The sequence below is a fragment of the Coregonus clupeaformis genome, chromosome 19 (genome assembly GCF_020615455.1).
Source record: "Coregonus clupeaformis isolate EN_2021a chromosome 19, ASM2061545v1, whole genome shotgun sequence".
In the NCBI taxonomy this organism is placed as follows: Eukaryota; Metazoa; Chordata; class Actinopteri; order Salmoniformes; family Salmonidae; genus Coregonus; species Coregonus clupeaformis.
Window position 1 is genome coordinate 41,502,032 of NC_059210.1, and position 23,340 is coordinate 41,525,371.

General features: G+C 43.2%; 2 protein-coding genes across 3 annotated transcripts in view; one reads left to right on the plus strand and one right to left on the minus strand.

Annotated features, from left to right (window-relative positions):
• Positions 1-1,134: 1,134 nt before the first annotated feature.
• LOC121531347 (pro-neuregulin-4, membrane-bound isoform-like) lies at positions 1,135-8,318 on the minus strand. Its single transcript, XM_045205161.1, has 6 exons — positions 8,256-8,318; positions 7,951-7,985; positions 2,265-2,302; positions 2,053-2,146; positions 1,679-1,831; positions 1,135-1,558 (listed from the first exon to the last, which is right to left on the minus strand). Exons 3-6 carry the CDS (start codon positions 2,272-2,274, stop codon positions 1,483-1,485), a joined length of 333 nt encoding a protein of 110 aa, XP_045061096.1. The 5' UTR covers positions 2,275-2,302; positions 7,951-7,985; positions 8,256-8,318; the 3' UTR covers positions 1,135-1,482.
• Positions 8,319-9,979: 1,661 nt separating this feature from the next.
• LOC121531909 (transmembrane protein 266) overlaps positions 9,980-23,340 on the plus strand; it is a 49,324-nt gene continuing 35,963 nt past the window's right edge. For both annotated transcript variants that reach the window (XM_041837456.2, XM_041837457.2), the window contains exons 1-2: positions 9,980-10,537; positions 12,667-12,766. In XM_041837456.2, the coding sequence (XP_041693390.1) occupies positions 12,753-12,766 (14 nt within the window). In that variant the 5' untranslated portion in view covers positions 9,980-10,537; positions 12,667-12,752. The remainder of the gene's footprint in view (positions 10,538-12,666; positions 12,767-23,340) is intronic.

Here is a 23,340-nt window from a genome sequence, read left to right on the forward strand (position 1 = left end):
ACTTCTGAAATCACAGTCTGTTCAATACTGATAAGTACCTAAATGGTTTAATCTACTTCAGCAAACTAATTGTAGGTCATACTGGGTAGGAAGAGCATGATGATATTGGGAGGCCTGAAACTACCCACATAGTCAGCAGTTTGCATTAGGTCTTAAGTGTACTGTCTGTTGAATCGAAATTAAATTCACCCCAACCCTGGTTTGCCTCATTACTACTCATCACATATGAAACACATCAGGCTGAGTGGTGAATTGGCGTGGTCTTAATGGGCCGTGAATAGATGACTTGAGTACTAGTAGTTCATTTAAAGATGAGGGACTCTTAGCACCATCTGTTGGTTGGGTCTCAAATGTGCATCTGAAATGGAACTGGGGATATCTATGGATATTATAATATACCACTCACTATCTAAATCTGAATTCTCTATGATCCAGACTCATTGATGAACCTCTCATGAATGCTAATACCACAATGTAAACCATTGTATTTATAGTGGGAATTATAATCCTTATAGCTCAATTACATCACTTCAATAGTCTTGATTGACATTGATTACTGAAGAAGACAATACCTTCTTTCCTCATACACAATTACAAGTAATGTACGATTTATTATTGTGGTTTGTGATATTGCACATTATGTACATTCATTCAATAATACAAGAAAGATGCTTACTGTAACTAATGCTCACTTCATGTTTGACTTGTATGAAAGTTGAACAAATAGATGCATTATTGATACATTGAGAAAAGCATGTAAATTCTACATGAAGTATTCTAGGTATTGCCCCACTGTACTCTAATCTATGGTATCACAGGCTTAGAGAAAGCGCACATTAACAATTTAACTTCTACACACTCAATTACTTATCTGTCAATCAAAGCAAAGACTAAGCAAACATTTTACAGTCATAGTTTTCCTTTGAGTGAAGGCATCAGGTTTCCATTCCATCCACCAGCTTTTAAAGCATGTATTGTGTCAGTGGGAAATAGCCAATGGCATGAAACTCATTGGCTGCGTTTACACATGCAACCAAATTCTGAATTATTTTCCACTAATTGGTCTTTTGACCAATCACATCAGATCTTTTCACATCAGATCTTTTTCAGAGCTGATCTCTGATTGGTCAAAAGACCAGTTAGTGAAAAAAAGATCAGAATTGGGCTGCCAAAACGCAGCCATTGTAACAGGTTGTAATCAGTCCTACACCCAGTCACACAGTCTCGAGAAAAAGTATTGTGGCTGACTGGCTGTGTGTCTACAGCAGCTTCAGCTTCTGATGGCCACTCAAACAGGCTGCAGCTTGACATTTGGCGCTTGCTGCAGAATGTTTGTGGATATACGTCTCCTCTGTCCTCCTGGTCCTTCATAGCATCTCCAGCAGCATCCAGACCCACACCATATCGCACCACCGTCCATGAAACATTTTGTTATACAATCCAATGTCCCCAAAACAATATGTAACAGGCCTCATGCAGGCCTCATACCCTGGGCTCTACTCTCCAATACTGTTGTTCACTGCTTTTCTGCTGGTTCTTTGGTTTGGCCTTCCATACCCTAACAATAAAACAAATACAAGGAATGACACAGACGTAGAAGAAACTGTATCAGACCTGAAAACACTATTCCTGCATACTTGTGGATTAATTAATCAAGCTAAATGAATGTGTTACTTACTTGCAGGTGTAGTAGATTACTACTGCCAACATGACTAGAATAAGAAGGACAATGATGACCACAGCAGTGATCAGTCCTGTCTCCCCTGCATCATGTGCAGTGGTGAACAGCTGGTACTGCTCACACCGACTGCCTTTGTAGTTCTCACTGCAGCTGAGGGAGAAGGAACCGCATTATTCTCAAGCAAGCTGTCACCAGTTGAGAACCAAGAGCCAGGGTAGGTCTACCTGGTCTGAGCTGAAGTAAAACAAAGGCTAAAACACCATGCAGAAGTTCCCAGAACTTCCTTAGCCCATTGCCAAGCAACACTGTACAGCTGCTCATGGCTGACACTGTTAGAGACATTAGAGAATAGTGATGAGAGAGTAACTTACACACAAGTAAGTGTATCCATAAAAGGAATTTTAAAGCATTTTCCTCCATTCATACAGTAAGAAACCTCTAACTCGTTACATGGGTCACCATGGTCTACAAAAGAGAGAATAGAAACATTTCAGAATAACAGACACATAAAACCAATACAGTTACATCATATGGCAATTCTCAATAGCATTCCTGATCAAATGATTTTGCCAAACTCTTTTACCTGCCATCATTTGAATGTTTATTTTCCTTGTTTCTATCAATCAATCAATCAATCAATTTTATTTTATATAGCCCTTCTTACATCAGCTAATATCTCGAAGTGCTGTACAGAAACCCAGCCTAAAACCCCAAACAGCTAGTAATGCAGGTGTAGAAGCACGGTGGCTAGGAAAAACTCCCTAGAAAGGCAAAACCTAGGAAGAAACCTAGAGAGGAACCAGGCTATGAGGGGTGGCCAGTCCTCTTCTGGCTGTGCCGGGTGGAGATTATAACAGAACCATGCCAAGATGTTCAAAAATGTTCATAAGTGACAAGCATGGTCAAATAATAATCAGGAATAAATCTCAGTTGGCTTTTCATAGCCGATCATTAGAGTTTAAAACAGCAGGTCTGGGACAGGTAGGGGTTCCATAACCGCAGGCAGAACAGTTTAAACTGGAATAGCAGCAAGGCCAGGCGGACTGGGGACAGCAAGGAGTCACCACGGCCGGTAGTCCCGACGTATGGTCCTAGGGCTCAGGTCTCTCAGTTGGCTTTTCATAGCCGATCATTTAGAGTTGAAAACAGCAGGTCTGGGACAGGTAGGGGGTTTCGTAGCCGCAGGCAGAACAGTTGAAACTGGAATAGCAGCAAGGCCAGGCGGACTGGGGACAGCAAGGTGTCATCATGCCCGGTAGTCCTGACGTATGGTCCTAGGGCTCAGGTTCTCAGAGAGAAAGAGAGAACGAGAGAATTAGAGAGAGCATACTTAAATTCACACAGGACACTGGATAAGACAGGAGAAGTACTCCAGGTATAACCAACTAACCCCAGCCCCCGACACATAAACTACTGCAGCATAAATACTGGAGGCTGAGACAGGAGCGGTCCGGAGACACTGTGGCCCCATCCGAAGAAACCCCGGACAGGGCCAAACAGGAAGGATATAACCCCACCCACTCCGCCAAAGCACAGCCCCCGCACCACTAGAGGGATATCCCCAACCACCAACTTACAATCCTGAGACAAGGCCGAGTATAGCCCACAGAGGTCTCCACCACAGCACAAACCAAGGGGGGCGCCAACCCAGACAGGAAGATCACGTCAGTAACTCAACCCACTCAAGTGACGCACCCCCTCCCAGGGACGGCATGAAAGAGCACCAGCAAGCCAGTGACTCAGCCCCTGCAACAGGGTTAGAGGCAGAGAACCCCAGTGGAGAGGGGAACCGGCCTGGCAGAGACAGCAAGGGCTGTTCGTTGCTCCAGCCTTTCCGTTCACCTTCACACTCCTGGGCCAGACTACACTCAATCATATGACCTACTGAAGAGATAAGTCTTCAGTAAAGACTTAAAGGTTGAGACCGAGTCTGCGTCTCTCACATGGGTAGGCAGACTGTTCCATAAAAATGGAGATCTATAGGAGAAAGCCCTGCCTCCCGCTGTTTGCTTAGAAATTCTAGGGACAATTAGGAGGCCTGCGTCTTGTGACCGTAGCGTACGTATTGGTATGTACGGCAGGACCAACTCGGAAAGATAGGTAGGAGCAAGCCCATGTAACGCTTTATAGGTTAACAGTAAAACCTTGAAATCAGCCCTTGCCTTAACAGGAAGCCAGTGTAGGGAAGCTAGCACTGGAGTAATATGATCAAATTTCTTGGTTCTAGTCAGGATTCTAGCAGCCGTATTTAGCACTAACTGAAGTTTATTTAGTGCTTTATCCGGGTAGCCGGAAAATAGAGCATTGCAGTAGTCCAATCTAGAAGTAACAAATGCATGGATCAATTTTTCTGCATCATTTTTGGACAGAAAATTTCTGATTTTTGCAATGTTACGTAGATGGAAAAAAGCTGTCCTTGAAACAGTCTTGATATGTTCGTCAAAAGAGAGATCAGGGTCAAGAGTAACGCCTAGGTCCTTCACAGTTTTATTTGAGACGACTTTACAACCATCAAGATTAATTGTCAGATTTAACAGAAGATCTCTTTGTTTCTTGGGACCTAGAACAAGCATCTCTGTTTTGTCCGAGTTTAAAAGTAAAAAGTTTTCAGCCATCCACTTCCTTATGTCTGAAACACAGGCTTCTAGCGAGGGCAATTTTGGGGCTTCACCATGCTTCATTGAAATGTACAGCTGTGTGTCATCCGCATAGCAGTGAAAGTTAACATTATGTTTTCGAATAACATCCCCAAGAGGTAAAATATATAGTGAAAACAATAGTGGTCCTAAAACGGAACCTTGAGGAACACCGAAATGTACAGTTGATTTGTCGGAGGACAGACCATTCACAGAGACAAACTGATATCTTTCCGACAGGTAGGATCTAAACCAGGCCAGAACTTGTCCGTGTAGACCAATTTGGGTTTCCAGTCTCTCCAAAAGAATGTGGTGATCGATGGTGTCAAAGGCAGCACTAAGGTCTAGTAGCACGAGGACAGATGCAGAGCCTCGGTCTGACGCCATTAAAAGGTCATTTACCACCTTCACAAGTGCAGTCTCAGTGCTATGATGGGGTCTAAAACCAGACTGAAGCATTTCGTATACATTGTTTGTCTTCAGAAAGGCAGTGAGTTGCTGCGCAACAGCTTTTTCTAAAATTTTTGAGAGGAATGGAAGATTCGATATAGGCCGATAGTTTTTATATTTTCCGGGTCAAGGTTTGGCTTTTTCAAGAGAGGCTTTATCACTGCCACTTTTAGTGAGTTTGGTACACATCCGGTGGATAGAGAGCTGTTTATTATGTTCAACATAGGAGGGCCAAGCACAGGAAGCAGCTCCTTCAGCAGTTTAGTAGGAATAGGATCCAGTATGCAGCTTGAAGGTTTAGAGGCCATGATTATTTTCATCATTGTGTCAAGAGATATAGTACTAAAACACTTAAGTGTCTCTCCCGATCCCAGGCCCTCGCAGATCTGTGCAGATCCAGGACAGCTAAGCCCTGGAGGAATACGCAGATTCAAAGAGGAGTCCGTAATTTGCTTTCTAATGGTCATGATCTTTTCCTCAAAGAAGTTCATGAATTTATCACTGCTGAAGTGAAAACCATCCTCTCTTGGGGAATGCTGCTTTTTAGTTAGCTTTGCAACAGTATCAAAAAGAAATTTTGGATTGTTCTTATTTTCCTCGATTAATTTGGAAAAGTAGGATGATCGAGCAGCAGTGAGGGCTCTTCGGTACTGCACGGTACTGTCTTTCCAAGCTAGTCGGAAGACTTCCAGTTTGGTGTGGCGCCATTTCCGTTCCAATTTCCTGGAAGCTTGCTTCAAAGCTCGGGTATTTTCTGTATACCAGGGAGCTAGTTTCTTATGACAAATGTTTTTCGTTTTTAGGGGTGCAACTGCATCTAGGGTATTGCGCAAGGTTAAATTGAGTTCCTCAGTTAAGTGGTTAACTGATTTTTGTCCTCTGACGTCCTTGGGTAGGCAGAAGGAGTCTGGAAGGGCATCAATGAATTTTTGTGTTGTCTGAGAATTTATAGCACGACTTTTGATGCTCCTTGGTTGGGGTCTGAGCAGATTATTTGTTGCGATTGCAAACGTAATAAAATGGTGGTCCGATAGTCCAGGATTTTGTGGAAAAACATTAAGATCTACAACATTTATTCCATGGGACAAAACTAGGTCCAGAGTATGACTGTGGCAGTGAGTAGGTCCAGAGACATGTTGGACAAAACCCACTGAGTCGATAATGGCTCCGAAAGACTTTTGGAGTGGGTCTGTGGACTTCTCCATGTGAATATTAAAATCACCAAAAATTAGAATATGATCTGCTATGACTACAAGGTATGATAGGAATTCAGGAAACTCAGAGAGGAACGCTGTATATGGCCCAGGAGGCCTGTAAACAGTAGCTATAAAAAGTGATTGAGTAGGCTGCATAGATTTCATGACTAGAAGCTCGAAAGATGAAAACGTCATTTTTTTTTTTGTAAATTGAAATTTGCTATCGTAAATGTTAGCAACACCTCCGCCTTTCTGCGGGATGCACGGGAATATGGTCACTAGTGTAACCAGGAGGTGAGGCCTCATTTAACACAGCAAATTCATCAGGCTTAAGCCATGTTTCAGTCAGGCCAATCACATCAAGATTATGATCAGTGATTAGTTCATTGACTATGACTGCCTTTGAAGTGAGGGATCTAACATTAAGTAACCCTATTTTGAGATGTGAGGTATCACGATCTCTTTCAATAATGGCAGGAATGGAGGAGGTCTTTATCCTAATAAGATTGCTAGGGTGAACACCACCATGTTTAGTTTTGCCCAACCTAGGTCGAGGCACAGACACAGTCTCAATGGGTATGGCTGAGCTGACTACACTGACTATGCTATTGGCAGACTCCACTAAGCTGGCAGGTTGGCTAACAGCCTGCTGCCTGGCCTGCACCCTATTTCACTGTGGGGCTAGAGGAGTTAGAGCCCTATCTATGTTGGTAGATAAGAGGAGAGCACCCCTCCAGCTAGGATGGAGTCCGTCACTCCTCAGCAGGTCAGGCTTGATCCTGTTTGTGGGTGAGTCCCAGAAAGAGGGCCAATTATCCACAAATGTTATCTTTTGGGAGGGGCAGAAAACAGTTTTCAACCAGCGATTGAGTGCTGAGACTCTGCTGTAGAGCTCGTCACTTCCCCTAACTGGGAAGGGGCCAGAGACAATTACTCGATGCCGACACATCTTTCTAGCTGATTTACAAGCTGAAGCTATGTTGCACTTGGTGACCTCTGACTGTTTCATCCTAACATCGTTGGTGCCGACGTGGATAACAATATCTCTATACTCTCTACACTCGCCAGTTTTAGCTTTAGCCAGCACCATCTTTAGATTAGCCTTAACGTCGGTAGCCCTGCCCCTGGTAAACAGTGTATGATCGCTGGGTGATTCGTTTTAAGTCTAATACTGCGGGTAATGGAGTCGCCAATGACTAGGGTTTTCAATTTGTCAGAGCTAATGGTGGGAGCCTTCGGAGTCTCAGACCCCGTAACGGGAGGAGTAGAGACTAGAGAAGACTCAGACTCAGACTCCGACTCGCTACATAATGGGGAAAACCGGTTGAAGGTTTCTGTCGGCTGAATGAGCGACACCGGTTGAGCATTCCAACAGTATTTCCCTCCAGAAGCCATGAGAAAGTTGTCCGGCTGCGGGGACTGTGCGGGGGGATTTATACTAACGTTACTGTCTGTACTTGCTGGTGGCACAGACGCTGTTTCTTCCTTTCCTACACTGATATTACTCTTGCCTAACGATTGCGTCTGAAGCTGGGCTTGTAGCACAGCTATTCTCGCCGTAAGGCGAGAATTCTCCTGTATATTATGAGTACAGCGACTGCAATTAGAAGACATCATGTTAATGTTACTACTTAGCTTCGGCTGTTGAAGATGTTGATGAACCATGTCCAGATGAAGCGTCCGGAGTGAAAAAGTTGAATAAGGGAAAAAAAAAAAAAAAAAAAAAAAAAAAAAAAAAAAGTTGCGATGGAAAAAAGGAAAATAACGTAAAGTTGGCAGCTAAAACGCACAGGAAAGTGACTCTTCTGTCTCGGGATAAACGTCCGGGGTGAAAAAGTTTAACGAAAAAAGATGAGTGAGGACAAAACTAAAAAGTTGGTAAATTTGTTGAACACAGAGATTAATTAAACGTTTATTAAAAGTAAAACGTGAATAGTTTGGCAGGTAGCCAAGTAGCAACAAACAGCAGAGCAGCACGGAGACAATGCGGAAGAATGTGACAGGGTTATCTTAGATCCCCACCTAAGAATGATATACAATGTACAAAAGTAACAGCTCATTATTAATCTACATAGACAACATTATGAATTTACATAGACAACATTATTAATCTACATAGACAACAAGATAATCAGAAAAAAGGCTTAATGTTTTGTACTTTCTTTCTACACTAAAACAAGGTATGACAGAAATAAACTGGTTATGCGTCCTTAATCATATCACCGTTGTATGAAAATAATAAAGTGGTTTGTTATTCTCTTACAAATAGTATTGTTATGAATCTGTACTTACCACCTCATGAAATCCCAGTTTGTGGTAGGGTTAGTGCAAGTTTCCAAGGTGAATCACAGAGATAGACTGTTGAAAATAACTCTGACAACTGCTTTTTGTTGGGCCTTCAAAGGCACTAATGTGGGCGTGTTCCTTTGAGCCCAGAAATGTTGTGATAGCTGTTTGTCCACATTGTAAATGGCATTTATGTCCGGATTTTCTCTATTGATTCTGACTCATTTTGGTAGGATGCCTGATATAGTGAAATGGGGTCGTTTTCAATGACTGCCTCAGAATACAATATTCCCACTATAGAGTAAGTAAACAAAGGCTTTTATGAGTCACTTGTGGAAATGATAGATACTTTTACAATGTTGACATTTCACTAAGAGAATGTGCAGTGGTGGTTTACCTTCATACAGACAATAGGTGTCTGCAGTCACTGTAATGATACAGGAATGGATTAGTTTGTCAAAGCCAAGTAATTATGATTGGATCACACAATCTATCCAGGTGGGGTGTGGATCACCTGGTGGATCACCTGTTTTCTGTGTGACTTCAACTTGGCTTTAAATAGACAACCTGTGGGTATGGTGAGAGGCAATGGAATGACTGGTATGGTGAGAGGGAATTGGAACAAACAGCACCGGCATAGCTAGAATCGTGGGAACTTTGCTTTGCTCTGGGAATCTTAATGACATTCCTCCTGCCTCAACACTTCCAGCATTCTTGTAAACATTGTTCTGTGGACTTCTTCAAAACCGTTAGCAGTTCACTTATCTACCTAGGCAGCTTTGGAGGACCAATACAATCCTATTGATATATTGTCACATTGATCAAATAACCCATATGCTATGTTGAAAAACACTATTAGGGAGTGATCATCTTGTCACATAGTGTTGAGAATTTAACTGTCAGGTCAAACACTATAGATTGTAGATTGGGAAATGTGTCTATTCAGAATAGTTGGTTATCATGCAGTTTATACTTCACAAACATTCAACGTTAAAATACACTTATGTCAGAGATAAAAGTCAGGGATAAGTGCTACCTCTTGTAATCATACTTACTATGTAATGTTTAAATGGGCAATCTGCAGTTGCTTCATCCATTTTTGGACTTCTGAATGAATGAAATGTACCCATTGATTCTTAAAGAATGTAACTTATGAATGTCTTACCCCATCAGAACCCAAAATATAAGTGTTTTTCATTCCAATGTCTGTAAACAAAGTAAATGTAAACAAACACTATATAGCCTCAAACGTGGTTAAAACTATCATGTTGATATCATGGATGGTCAGTCCTTGCATTCATAGCTCTGTCTATGAATTTGAGAGTGGTTACATTCCTCCAGCCCTATCCATCAGCTTTTTACGGAAACAGGGGTGGCGAGAACGCTTTTTTGTTGTTTCAACTACTGATTGCCGCTTTAAATAGGCCTACTACTTTTTTAAACTACAAGATTGCCTCAATGTTAGTCATAATCTGAGGAACCTATAGCCCTGCATACTAGATCTATGAAAGTTCTGTGATTGATTGTTTCTTTACACCATGGTTTAGCCAATTGTCTCATAGACAAAATCCGTTTGATATTTTATCAGAAAAACCTTGAGAATAGTGACATGCAAGCCTTTTAGCATCCCGTTAATATTTAGCAAGGTGACTGGAACTGGAACTGTATGCTGTCCTGCTATCACTGCGACATTATCGCGAGGAACACAGATTAAGCTCTGAAGAGGTGAAGTGAAGCGAGAGTGTTTTTACATCGACGCTTCTGGGGGTGGTTGGCATGAAAAAGATCGGTATGACTGCCATAAAGACGTCAGTTATTTCGGATTTTCATCTCACATTTCATTGTGAGAGATAGTTTGTTGTCTCGCTTCTATGGATGACGCGGGATCACAATTCAGCACCTGGACAGCTCCTGGTCATGAACCTATTACTGGGCACATGGAGTCCCTAGCGTGATTGTAGGGAAACCCTGTGAGCAGGCGCGATTTGGGCACTAAAATGCCCTCCTTCTGAAAGATGACGTTTAACTGAATATGTGGATAGTGGTGGACATTTAAAAGCATCTCCGTGAATGATGATGCTTACAGTAAGGATCGGGCTTTTTCGTTGTGCCCTGTATTCTAAGCAGCAGAACGGGTCGTTAGCCAATCCAAATCTGAAGAGGATAGCAGCAGCCTACACACAGCAACCGAGCCTCGCTCACACTGATCATCGGCAAGGGAGACATTACCATCATCATTAGGAGGGCATGAGTCAGGACCATACTTTCAACAATGTAGAGCATAAAAGGTAGGTTTATTTGTCAGAATTGCATATTGATAAATCATTTTGATACTTCCTGCCTGTGACTTCGGCTCCTTCATCCATTCCTCCCCTTTTCTTTTATTGTCGCCTTAATGACCACAATAATTGTCTTATTCGGAATTTATCATTGCTGCATTGGCTTTGCTAAATTATCAGGAAAACATATAATGTACTATGTTTAGTATCTACTGTGTAGTAGCAACCTATATGTCTGTTGTTACACGTGCTTTGAATCAGAATAATAGTCATTGTAGAAAGCTGTCCAAGGCCTTGTGAAAAATAATGGAGACATAGTAGCCTTAATCAGTTTAGCAGGGATCAGTGTTGACACGTCTTTGAGGTAGAACCATGTGTTTGTTGGGGGAACTTCGGATGTAGGATACATTTGGGGTTCTGATTGAGGAGGTGGATACTAAAATGTAGACAGTAGACTATTGGGAAGTGAAGGGTTTGGACAATATGAAATGGTTGCATTGCTGTATGTCGTAATTTCCTGGGGAAACCATTTGAAAATCAATTAATTATAGTCTGTATGGAGGAATGCAAGAGCTATGTTGGAGACAACATGGATATATGGCAACAGTTCATCTACAGCCTGCTAGAGGGATCTCTTATCTTGATTATGAGTATACAGAAGTGTAAGTATTTACTAAAGTCTTGGAATTTATGGATGTTTTATGCAATATTCTACCTGGTCCCAGAAAGCTTGTCTCAAAGACCTAACTTGTTTGATAGGTTGTCAAGTCAAGTCCAGCCCTTGAATTATGGCCACATCCATCCATTAGGAACTGGGATTGACTGGTTTAAAAAAAAAAAAAAAAGTCCTCCATACAGTATCTCCAATGCTTTAATTTCACTCACTTGTCTTTTCTGCACAGGTCGAACAACCTTTCCACCGCATAGCCTACACTATTGCCTGTGCTGTGGCCATATTTTATATAGGTGCCAGTTGTGTGCAGTCTTTTATCTTGGGCATTGCAGTGATGCAATATTACACTCTAGTCCTTGAATGACCTGAATTGATTTATCTTGAATGACATCTAATCTGCTGTGCTACATTACTCTGTTCTGCTATAGCTCCGAATACTGACTCCACACCACACATCACAGCTCGTGTGTCTGAAGGTTTTCCCTTTGCCTTTGTTTGTAAGACAGACACTACCCTGACTTCATACAACTGAACCACTCCTCCCACCCAGCATTTAAATGATTGAAGCTCAGGTTAAACGACCTCTACAGCCCATACTGCTTACTGATATGTGTTTATATTGCCGCTGACAACTTCATCAGACTTTTCAAAAGTGAGGCACTTGCAAATTGAGCTTCAGTTTATACCTGCAATGTGGGGAATGCAGCTGTCTGTGCAGTAATATCCCTTTTCAAAGACTTAGATATTTGTGATTCTGTCTGGGTAAAGCCTATGCACCTGGCTGTTCTTCACTCATGTTTACTCTGTGGAAAGCTGATGGAATGGACTGGAAATGAACTCTTCAATGTATCTATTCCATTTCCATTTTTGTCATTTCCAGACGCTCTTATCCAGAGTGACTTACATTATATATTTCTTCATACCGCCTGTGGGAATCGAACCCACAACCCTGGCGTTGCAAACGCCATGCTCTATCAACTGAGCTACATCCCTGCCGGCCATTCCCTCCCCTACCCTGGACGACGCTGGGCCAATTGCGTGCCACCCCATGGGTCTCCCGGTCACGGCATGCTACGACAGAGCCTGGATTCAAACCAGGATCTCTAGTGGCACAGCTAGCACTGCATCGCAGTGCCTTAGACCACTGTGCCACTCGGGCCTATTGCATAAAGTGTTCTCATCCTTCCTTACTTGCTATGCAAGTGATGTGATGTTTCTGAGCCCCTGGTGCAGAGTTAAATCTGTCATGAGAATGTTTATGTTAATATCAATTGATTGTTTTCGAGCTATTCTGTCAATTCATAAAACATTTCATGAACATGACATTCAAAACAAATGTTAAATAGTTAAAAGTATAATGAACAAGTGTTTATACATGAGATGTGTATACTATACTGTTGTCAGAATGTGAATAGTTATGGAGAGACTGTGACTAACTTCCTTGTTTTCTAACCTTTCTTCACAGGTGTGGTATGAGCCAAGTCTCTACTCTCTGGTTAAATCAAGAGTAACAATCTTGTCGACGTCCATTCACAGAAACAACACAGCAACATGAGCAACCCCCAGTAAGTAAAACAAATGACTACTGATGTTAATATCTGTTTAACACATCAAAACCTCTCAGCAGCAGGGGAATAGCGGGGCAACAGCGGGGGAACAGCAGGGAACAGCAGGGAGCAGCAGGGGAGCAGCAGGGAAACAGCAGGGGAATAGCAGGGCAACAGCGGGGGAGCAGTGGGGGAACAGCAGGGGAGCAGCAGGGGGGAACAGCAGGGGAATAGCGGGGCAACAGCAGGGGAGCAGCAGGGGGAACAGCAGGGGAATAGCGGGGCAACAGCGGGGGAGCAGCAGGGGAACAGCAGGGGAATAGCGGGGCAACAGCAGGGGAGCAGCAGGGGAGCAGCAGGGGAATAGCAGGGAAACAGTAGGAGAATAGCAGGGCAACAGCAGGGCAACAGCAGGGGAGCAGCAGGGGAGCAGCAGGGAACAGCAGGGGAATAGCAGGGCAACAGCAGAGGAGCAACAGGGGAGCAGCAGGGGAATAGCAGAGGAGCTGAGTTAGCCTGAGCTAGGCACTCCAAGAGAACTACCACCAGTCACCAGACTGCCTCTGCTGCTGTCTCTTAGCATGTAGGAGGGATTTTCACTTGTCATTTTCCCTTATTAATAATGAGTCGCTATGTGGTCCCCCAGACAGCCTCTGCATCCTGATGACAGTCCTGGTTATGGCCAAGGAAGGGGAGGGAGATGGGGGGTGAGGTGGGAGGAAGATGTGGGGGAGGTGGGAGGGAAATGAGGGTGAGGTGGGAGGGAAATGAGGGTGAGATGGGAGGGAAATGAGGTTGAGGTGGGAGGGAAATTAGGGTGAGGTGGGAGGGAAATTAGGGTGAGGTGGGAGGGAAATTAGGGTGAGGTGGGAGGGAAATGAGGGTGAGGTGGGAGGGAAATGAGGGTGAGGTGGGAGGGAAATTATGGTAAGGTGGGAGATGAAGGTGAGGTGGGAGGGAGATGGGTGTTAGGTGGGAGGGAGATGGGGGTGAGGTGGGGGTTGAATGTAGAATTGGTTGAATCAGCTGCATCTTCTGTTTAAAGCCAGTCCTACAGAGATCTGTCTGAGCTCAATGCAGACATTAAGGTTATCAGAATTGTGTCCAAATGGAGCCCGTTTGAAAGAAAACACAGTGGGACAATATATTGGCCAATGGGCGACAAACAGAATTGTGATGTGTTTTCTGGTTAACAGGAAGGCGTGAATTAATGATGTCAGTCCTCAGCGACACCCTGGTGAAATGACAGATGGGATCTCTTTGTGTGGTGTGATCACGTCTGCAGAGATATTTTCCACACTGTTCTTCTCATTCTAGAATAGTCCTTTAAATCATCTCTCCCTCTCTGTGGTGTATTTCTGCTCACACTAAGAGTAACAGGAGACATACTGTAGTGAGTCAGAGATGGAGAAATACACTATATATACAAAAGTATGTGGACTCCCCTTCAAATTAGTGGATTCGGCTATTTCAGCCACACCCGTTGCTGACAGGTGTATAACATTGAACACAGCCAATGCAATCTCCATAGACAAACATTGCAGTAGAATGGCCTTACTGAAGAGGATGCCACCTTTCCAACAAGTCAGTTTGTAAACTTTCTGTCCTGCTAGAGCTGCCCCAGTCAACTGTAAGTGCCGTTATTGAGAAGTGGAAACATCTAGGAGCAACAATGGCTCAGCCGTGAAGGCCACACAAGCTCACAGAACAGGACCGCCGAGTGCTGAAGCGCGTAGTGCGTAAAAATTGTCTGTCCTCGGTTGCAACACTCACTACCGAGTTCCAAACTGACTTTGGAAGCAACGTAAGCACAATAACTGTTCATCGGGAGCTTCATGAAATAGGTTTTCATGGCCGAGCAGCCGCACACAAGCCTAAGATCACCATGCGCAATGCCAAGCGTCGGTTGGAGTGGTGTAAAGCTTGCTTCCATTGGACTCTGGAGCAGTGGAAACGCGTTCTCAGGTGTGATAAATCACGCTTCACCATCTGGCAGTCCGACAGACGAATCTGGGTTTGGCGCATGACAGGAGAATGCTACCTGCCCCAATGTAAAGTTTGGTGGAGGAGGAATAATGGTCTGGGGCTGTTTTTCATGGTTCGGGCTAGGCCCCTTAGTTCCAGTGAAGGGAAATCTTAACACTACAGCATACAATTACATTCTAGACGATTCTGTGCTTCCACCTTTGTGGCAACAGTTTGGGGAAGCCCTTTCCTGTTTCAGCATGACAATAACCCCGTGCACAAAGCGAGGTCCATACAGAAATGGATCGGTGTGGAAGAACTTGACTGGCCTGCACAGAGCCCTAATATCAACCCCATCGAACACCTTTGGGATGAATTGTGAGCCAGGCATTATCGCCCAACATCAGTGCCCGACCTCACTAATGCTCTTGTGGCTGAATGGAAGCAAGTCCCGCAGCAATGTTCCAACATCTAGTGGAAAGCCTTCCCAGAAGAGTGGAGGCTGTTATAGCAGCAAAGAGGGGACCAACTCCATGTTAATGCCCATGATTTTGGAATGAGATGTTCGACGAGCAGGTGTCCACATACTTTTGGTCATGTAGTGTAGTTACTATAGATAGTAACTACAGATTTGTTTATATATTTCACATTAAGTTTATAATTGAACATGTTAAAGTTATGAAAGCTTTTATTTCTTCATTTTCTTTTCCAATTGTATTCAAAGGCAGTTTTAATTGATTGACACAAACCAGTGAGGAACATTTACTGACAAAAAGAAGAATAAACTGCATTGCCTTTCCGAGTGTCATCCAATAATATAATTTTCCATATTAAATCCTATTGAATAAACTAGCTGTAGGCTCTTCTCATTGCAGATGATCCATGCTAGTTTGATGACAAGTACTCTGTAAGAGTAGTGGTTGGTGTGTGCTTTATATGTAGTAAGACCGTTTTCTTTCTCCGAGCCCTATTCAGAGTTATTTGTACATATTGTTCCATTCAGCACACAAAGATAGTACACTACACACCCTGCAGAGTCATGTGTGTTTTAAACAGGCCAGCTAACGTTTACTGTAACTAACTTCTGTGGTCACGTGAGCCCCTGTCTTAGTGCAGTTAGTGTTTCTGTCATACAATGTCTTGATCCTGCCTCATTACAACAAGATGTGCTGATTAGCAGGTCACCGTTCCCACATTTAACTCAAAAATGGGATGTTTAAATCTCCTACAGATGATGTTACATGACATTACATAACATTTTGCATGTTTTGCAGGCAGATGGATCCAGCACTTCAAACCATAAGTCCCATGGGGTATTTACTGAGACAACAAGGCTACTACGACCAACAGCATTAGTCAGAAATACAGCACCAGTGTCAATACTCTGATTTAAAGCCAGTTAATTGTGGTTTAATAGCTCAGTGAGTTCCTTTCCCTTCAAATCCACACAGCTCCTCAAAACATTGGTTTCCGAGAACGTTGAGTTACACATTATAATATTCTTTACTGTGTATTATCCATTGAACAGTATGTTATAAAGCCTATTGTAGTAAATTAGATTAGTCTATGATCATCAATAATATAATAGCTCACTATTGGCTGGCATTTTTATAGCTTGTTGCTTGACTGCTCTATGTAGCAGCTGGTGGTGGAGGTCTGACAGATGTTGTTGCAGAGGTTTCTGCTGAGCCTGACATCACATCCATGTACACACACATCTCCTCATCTCTCTATACACACATCTTCTCTGTCTGCTGATAGAGCGGCCCATAGCTGGCATGGTACAGCAGCAGGAGGAATTAGCTTTATCATATATTAACCCTTATAATGACAGCAAGCTCTTTGAGAACGCAAGCTCATTCAATGGCACAAGTCCTCAGTCTGCTCAAGTTGACGCTCACAATATTCAGGATGAAGATGGGGAAAGTGCTCCCAACACATGCACACTTTGTAAAGTGAAGACGACCATATTGATTTTTCATTATCTTATCATTATCTTATTACCTAAAAGATCTGATTTTACAAACGTGCTGGTGTATCAATGTCCCCAAGCAATGGAGTCAGGGGCGGTGGCTGGAAATGTGGCTTAAATTTGGTACATTGGTGTGGCTTTCCTGGTGGTATCAGAGCACTGAATTCCTTTTCATTGAGGAACAGCCAACCAGTCTTACATGCTTATAGAGTGAGACATTGTGACAGAGTTGTAGACAGCAGGCCAGAAACAGTGTGGTGGTGAGCGCTCAGAATGACAATGATACGGATGCCCTCTACATAACATGAGGCTTTGCTGAAGCAGCACTTTGTAATCCTATGACAGACATGGATGGCTTTATTTTACAGTGAGAGCACTGGAAATAATGAGAACACTGTATGAGCAAATGGGAGTTATTTTATTTAATGTTTCAATTAGGATTGCAGTTTTTATTTACCCCTTGTTACACAAGGTTGCGTTAGTCTGCATTTCTTTAGTTCTTTCAAATGAATAGCTCTATCTTTTTGGGTGGCAGAGTGTGTATTTCTACAGGAAATTGAATAACATTTGCAAAACAAAAATTTTATGTGCATGTAATACTGTATTCAGTCCTAGATAATAAGTACAGTGAGGGAAAAAAGTATTTGATCCCCTGCTGAATTTGTACGTTTGCCCACTGACAAAGAAATGATCAGTCTATAATTTTAATGGTAGGTTTATTTGAACAGTGAGAGACAGAATAACAACAAAAAAATCCATAAATGTTATAAATTGATTTGCATTTTAATGAGGGAAATAAGTATTTGACCCCCTCTCAATCAGAAAGATTTCTGGCTCCCAGGTGTCTTTTATACAGGTAACGAGCTGAGATTAGGAGCACACTCTTAAAGGGAGTGCTCCTAATCTCAGTTTGTTACCTGTATAAAAGATACCTGTCCACAGAAGCAATCAATCAATTAGATTCCAAACTCTCCACCATGGCCAATACCAAAGAGCTCTCCAAGGGTGTCAGGGACAAGATTGTAGACCTACACAAGGCTGGAATGGGCTACAAGACCATCGCCAAGCAGCTTGGTGAGAAGGTGACAACAGTTGGTGCGATTATTCGCAAATGGAAGAAACACAAAAGAACTGTCAATCTCCCTCGGCCTGGGGCTCCATGCAAGATCTCACCTCGTGGAGTTGCAATGATCATGAGAACGGTGAGGAATCAGCCCAGAACTACACGGGAGGATCTTGTCAATGATCTCAAGGCAGCTGGGACCATAGTCACCAAGAAAAAAATTGGTAACACACTACGCCATGAAGGACTGAAATCCTGCAGCGCCCGCAAGGTCCCCCTGCTCAAGAAAGCACATATACAGGGCAGTCTGAAGTTTGCCAATGAACATCTGAATGATTCAGAGGAGAACTGGGTGAAAGTGTTGTGGTCAGATGAGACCAAAATGGAACTCTTTGGCATTACATTTACATTTTAGTCATTTAGCAGACACTCTTATCCAGAGCGACTTACAGTTAGTGCATACATTATTATTTTTCATACCCCCTGTGGGAATCGAACCCACAACCCTGGCGTTGCAAACACCATGCTCTATCAACTGAGCTACATCCCTGCCGGCCATTCCCTCCCCTACCCTGGACGACGCTGGGCCAATTGCACGCCGCCCCATGGGTCTCCCGGTCACAGTCGGCTACGACAGAGCCTGGATTCAAACCAGGATCTCTAGTGGCACAGCTAGCACTGCGATGCAGTGCCTTAGACCACTGCGCCACTCGGGAGACTACGGCATCAACTCAACTCGCCGTGTTTGGAGGAGGAGGAATGCTGCCTATGACGCCAAGAACACCATCCCCACCGTCAAACATGGAGGTGGAAACATTATGCTTTGGGTGTGTTTTTCTGCTAAGGGGACAGGACAACTTCACCGCATCAAAGGGACGATGGACGTGGCCATGTACCGTCAAATCTTGGGTGAGAACCTCCTTCCCTCAGCCAGGGCATTGAAAATGGGTCGTGGATGGGTATTCCAGCATGACAATGACCCAAAACACACGGCCAAGGCAACAAAGGAGTGGCTCAAGAAGAAGCACATTAAGGTCCTGGAGTGGCCTAGCCAGTCTCCAGATCTTAATCCCATAGAGAATCTGTGGAGGTAGCTGAAGGTTCGAGTTGCCAAACGTCAGCCTCGAAACCTTAATGACTTGGAGAAGATCTGCAAAGAGGAGTGGGACAAAATCCCTCCTGAGATGTGTGCAAACCCGGTGGCCAACTACAAGAAACATCTGACCTCTGTGATTGCCAACAAGGGTTTTGCCACCAAGTACTAAGTCATGTTTTGCAGAGGGGTCAAATACTTATTTCCCTCATTAAAAATGCAAATCAATTTATATGCGTTTTTCTAGATTTTTTTGTTGTTATTCTGTCTCTCACTGTTCAAATAAACCTACCATTAAAATTATAGACTGATAATTTCTTTGTCAGTGGGCAAACGTACAAAATCAGCAGGGGATCAAATACCTTTTTCCCTCACTGTACCCTAGGTCAGGGCTGCCCAATCCTCTTCCTGGAAATCTACCGTCCTGTGTAATTCTGTTGAGGTCAGCAGTATTTGAGAAGATGAGGATGTATGTACTTTGAGCACCTCTCCTACAGCAGACTGCAGTCTACTAACCCAAGTATCTGTTCCCAAGAAAAAGGTATTGGGGTAGAGGCTTCTAAACAGCTTCTACCCCCAAGCCATAAGACTCCTGAACATCTAATCAAATGGCTACCCAGACTATTTGCATTGCCCCCCCACCCCCCTCTTTTACGCTGCTGCTACTCTCTGTTTATTATCTATACCCCCTGTATATAGCCTCGCTATTATTATCTTTACTGCTGCTCTTTAATTATTTTTTATTGTATTATTTTGTGTGATTTTTTGGGGTATTCTTTCTTAAAACTGCATTGTTGGTTAAGGGCTTGTAAGTAAGCATTTCACTGTAAGGTCTACACCTGTTGTATTCGGCACATGTGACATGAAATTGAGGGTACTATTTTTTCACCTCATAGTTTACAGTACTTAATCTTGTCTTTGGTGTGCTATCTTGTAATATACAGTGCATTTGGAACCCTTGACTTTTTCCACATTTTGTTACATTACAGCCGCTATTCTAAAATTGATTAAATTGTTTTTTCCCCTCATCAATCTATACATAATACCCCATAATGACAAAGCAAAAATAGTTTTTTAGAAATGTTTGCTAATGTATTAAAAATACAAAACTGAAATATCAAATTTACATAAGTATTCAGACCCTTTACTCAGTACTTTGTTGAAGCACCTTTGGCATTGATTACAGCCTCGAGTCTTCTTGGGTATGACGCTACAAGCTTTGCACACCTGTATTGGGGGAGTTTCTCCCATTCTTCTCTGCAGATCCTCTCAAGCTCTGTCAGGTTGGATGGGGAGCATCGCTGCACAGCTATTTTCAGGTCTCTCCAGAAATGTTAGATTGGGTTCAAGTCCGGGCTCTGGCTGGGCCACTCAAGGACATTCGGAGACTTGTCCCGAAGCCACTCCTCCGTTGTCTTGGCTGTGTGCTTAGGGTCGTTGTCCTGTTGGATGGTGAACCTTCGCCCCAGTCTGAGGTCCTGAGCACTCTGAAGCAGGTTTTCATCAAGGATCTCTCTGTACTTTGCTCCGTTCATCTTTCCCTCGATCCTGACTAGTCTCCTAGTCCCTGCCAATGAAAAACATCCCCACAGCATGATGCTGCCACCACCATGCTTCACCATAGGGATGGTGCCAGGTTTCCTCCAGAGGTGACGCTTGGCATTCAGGCCAAAGAGTTCAATCTTGGTTTCATCAGACCAGAAAATATTTTTTCTCATGGTCTGAGTCCTTTAGGTGCCTTTTGGCAAATTCCAAGCAGGCTGTCATGTGCCTTTTACTGAGGAGTGGCTTCCATCTAGCCACTCTACAATAAAGGCCTGATTGGTGGAGTGCTGCAGAGATGGTTGTCCTTCTGGAAGGTTCTCTCATCTCCACAGAGGAACTCTGGAGTTCTGTCAGAGTGAGCATCCGGTTCTTGGTCACCTCCCTGACCAAGGCCCTTCTCCTCCGATTGCTCAGTTTGGCCGGGCGGCCAGCTCTAGGAAGAGTCTTGGTGGTTCCAAACTTATTCCATTTAAGAATGATGGAGGCCACTGTGTTCTTGGGGACCTTCAATGCTGCAAAACATTTTTGGTACCCTTCCTCAGATCTGTGCCTCAACACAATCCTGTCTCGGAGCTCTACGGACAATTCCTTTGACCTCATGGCTTGTTTTTTGCTTTGACATGCACTGTCAACTGTGGGACCTTATATAGACAGGTGTGTGTCTTTCCAAATCATGTCCAATCAATTGAATTTACCACAGGTGGACTCCAATCAAGTTGTAGAAACATCTCAAGGATGATCAATGGAAACAGGATGCACCTGAGCTCAATTTCAAGTCTCATTGCAAAGGGTCTGAATACTTATGTAAATAAGGTATTTCTGTTTTTTATTTTTAAAACATTTGCAAAAAACCTGTTTGGTGTATTGTGTATAGATTAATGTTTTTTTTTTAAATCCATTTTAGAATAAGGCTGTAACGTAACAAAATTAGGGGTCTGAATACTTTCCGAATGCACTGAGTGTACAAGACATTAGGAACACCTTCCTAATATTGAGTTGCAACCCCTTTTGTCCTACGAACAGCCTCAATTCATCGGGGCATTGGCCTCTACAAGTTGTCGAAAGCATTCCACAGGGATGAAAAATCCTTATTTAACATGTCTCTTCCCCATCATCTACACTGATTGAAGTGGATTTAACATAAAAACAAATCAAATCAAATTGTATTTGTCACATGTGCCGAATACAACAGTGAAATGCTTACTTACAAGGCCTTAACCAACAATGCAGTTTTAAGAAAAATAAGTGTTAAGTAAAAAATAGAAAATAATTAAAGAGCAGCAGTAAAATAACAGTAACGAGTCAATGTGTGGGGGCACAGGTTAGTCGGGGTAATTGAGGTAATATGTACATGTAGGTAGAGTTAAAGTGACTATGCATACAGTGGGGAAAAAAGTATTTAGTCAGCCACCAATTGTGCAAGTTCTCCCACTTAAAAAGATGAGAGAGGCCTGTAATTTTCATCATAGGTACACGGCAACTATGACAGACAAATTGAGGGAAAAAAATCCAGAAAATCACATTGTAGGATTTTTAATGAATTTATTTGCAAATTATGGTGGAAAATAAGTATTTGGTCACCTACAAACAAGCAAGATTTCTGGCTCTCACAGACATGTAACTTCTTCTTTAAGAGGCTCCTCTGTCCTCCACTCGTTACCTGTATTAATGGCACCTGTTTGAACTTGTTATCAGTATAAAAGACACCTGTCCACAACCTCAAACAGTCACACTCCAAACTCCACTATGGCCAAGACCAAAGAGCTGTCAAAGGACACCAGAAACAAAATTGTAGACCTGCACCAGGCTGGGAAGACTGAATCTGCAATCGGTAAGCAGCTTGGTTTGAAGAAATCAACTGTGGGAGCAATTATTAGGAAATGGAAGACATGCAAGACCACTGATAATCTCCCTCGATCTGGGGCTCCACGCATGATCTCACCCCGTGGGGTCAAAATGATCACAAGAACGGTGAGCAGAAATCCCAGAACCACACGGGGGGACCTAGTGAATGACCTGCAGAGAGCTGGGACCAAAGTAACAAAGCCTACCATCAGTAACACACTACGCCGCCAGGGACTCAAATCCTGCAGTGCCAGACGTGTCCCCCTGCTTAAGCCAGTACATGTCCAGGCCCGTCTGAAGTTTGCTAGAGTGCATTTGGATGATCCAGAAGAGGATTGGGAGAATGTCATATGGTCAGATGAAACCAAAATAGAACTTTTTGGTAAAAACTCAACTCGTCGTGTTTGGAGGACAAAGAATGCTGAGTTGCATCCAAAGAACACCATACCTACTGTGAAGCATGGGGGTGGAAACATCATGCTTTGGGGCTGTTTTTCTGCAAAGGGACCAGGACGACTGATCCGTGTAAAGGAAAGAATGAATGGGGCCATGTATCATGAGATTTTGAGTGAAAACCTCCTTCCATCAGCAAGGGCATTGAAGATGAAACGTGGCTGGGTCTTTCAGCATGACAATGATCCCAAACACACCGCCCGGGCAACGAAGGAGTGGCTTCGTAAGAAGCATTTCAAGGTCCTGGAGTGGCCTAGCCAGTCTCCAGATCTCAACCCTATAGAAAATCTTTGGAGGGAGTTGAAAGTCCGTGTTGCCCAGCGACAGCCCCAAAACATCACTGCTCTAGAGGAGATCTGCATGGAGGAATGGGCCAAAATACCAGCAACAGTGTGTGAAAACCTTGTGAAGACTTACAGAAAACGTTTGACCTGTGTCATTGCCAACAAAGGGTATATAACAAAGTATTGAGAAACTTTTGTTATTGACCAAATACTTATTTTCCACCATAATTTGCAAATAAATTCATAAAAAATCCTACAATGTGATTTTCAGGAAAAAAAAATCTCATTTTGTCTGTCATAGTTGCCGTGTACCTATGATGAAAATTACAGGCCTCTCTCATCTTTTTAAGTGGGAGAACTTGCACAATTGGT

What these genes read in the sequence shown, in the direction of transcription:
- LOC121531347 (XM_045205161.1), bottom strand. An exon ending in ATGGATACACTTACTTGTGT is followed by an intron (nt 1,832 to 2,052) that starts GTAAGTTACTCT and finishes CTTCTCCCTCAG; the next exon opens with CTGCAGTGAGAACTACAAAG. An exon ending in GTAATCTACTACACCTGCAA is followed by an intron (nt 1,559 to 1,678) that starts GTAAGTAACACA and finishes TTTTATTGTTAG; the next exon opens with GGTATGGAAGGCCAAACCAA.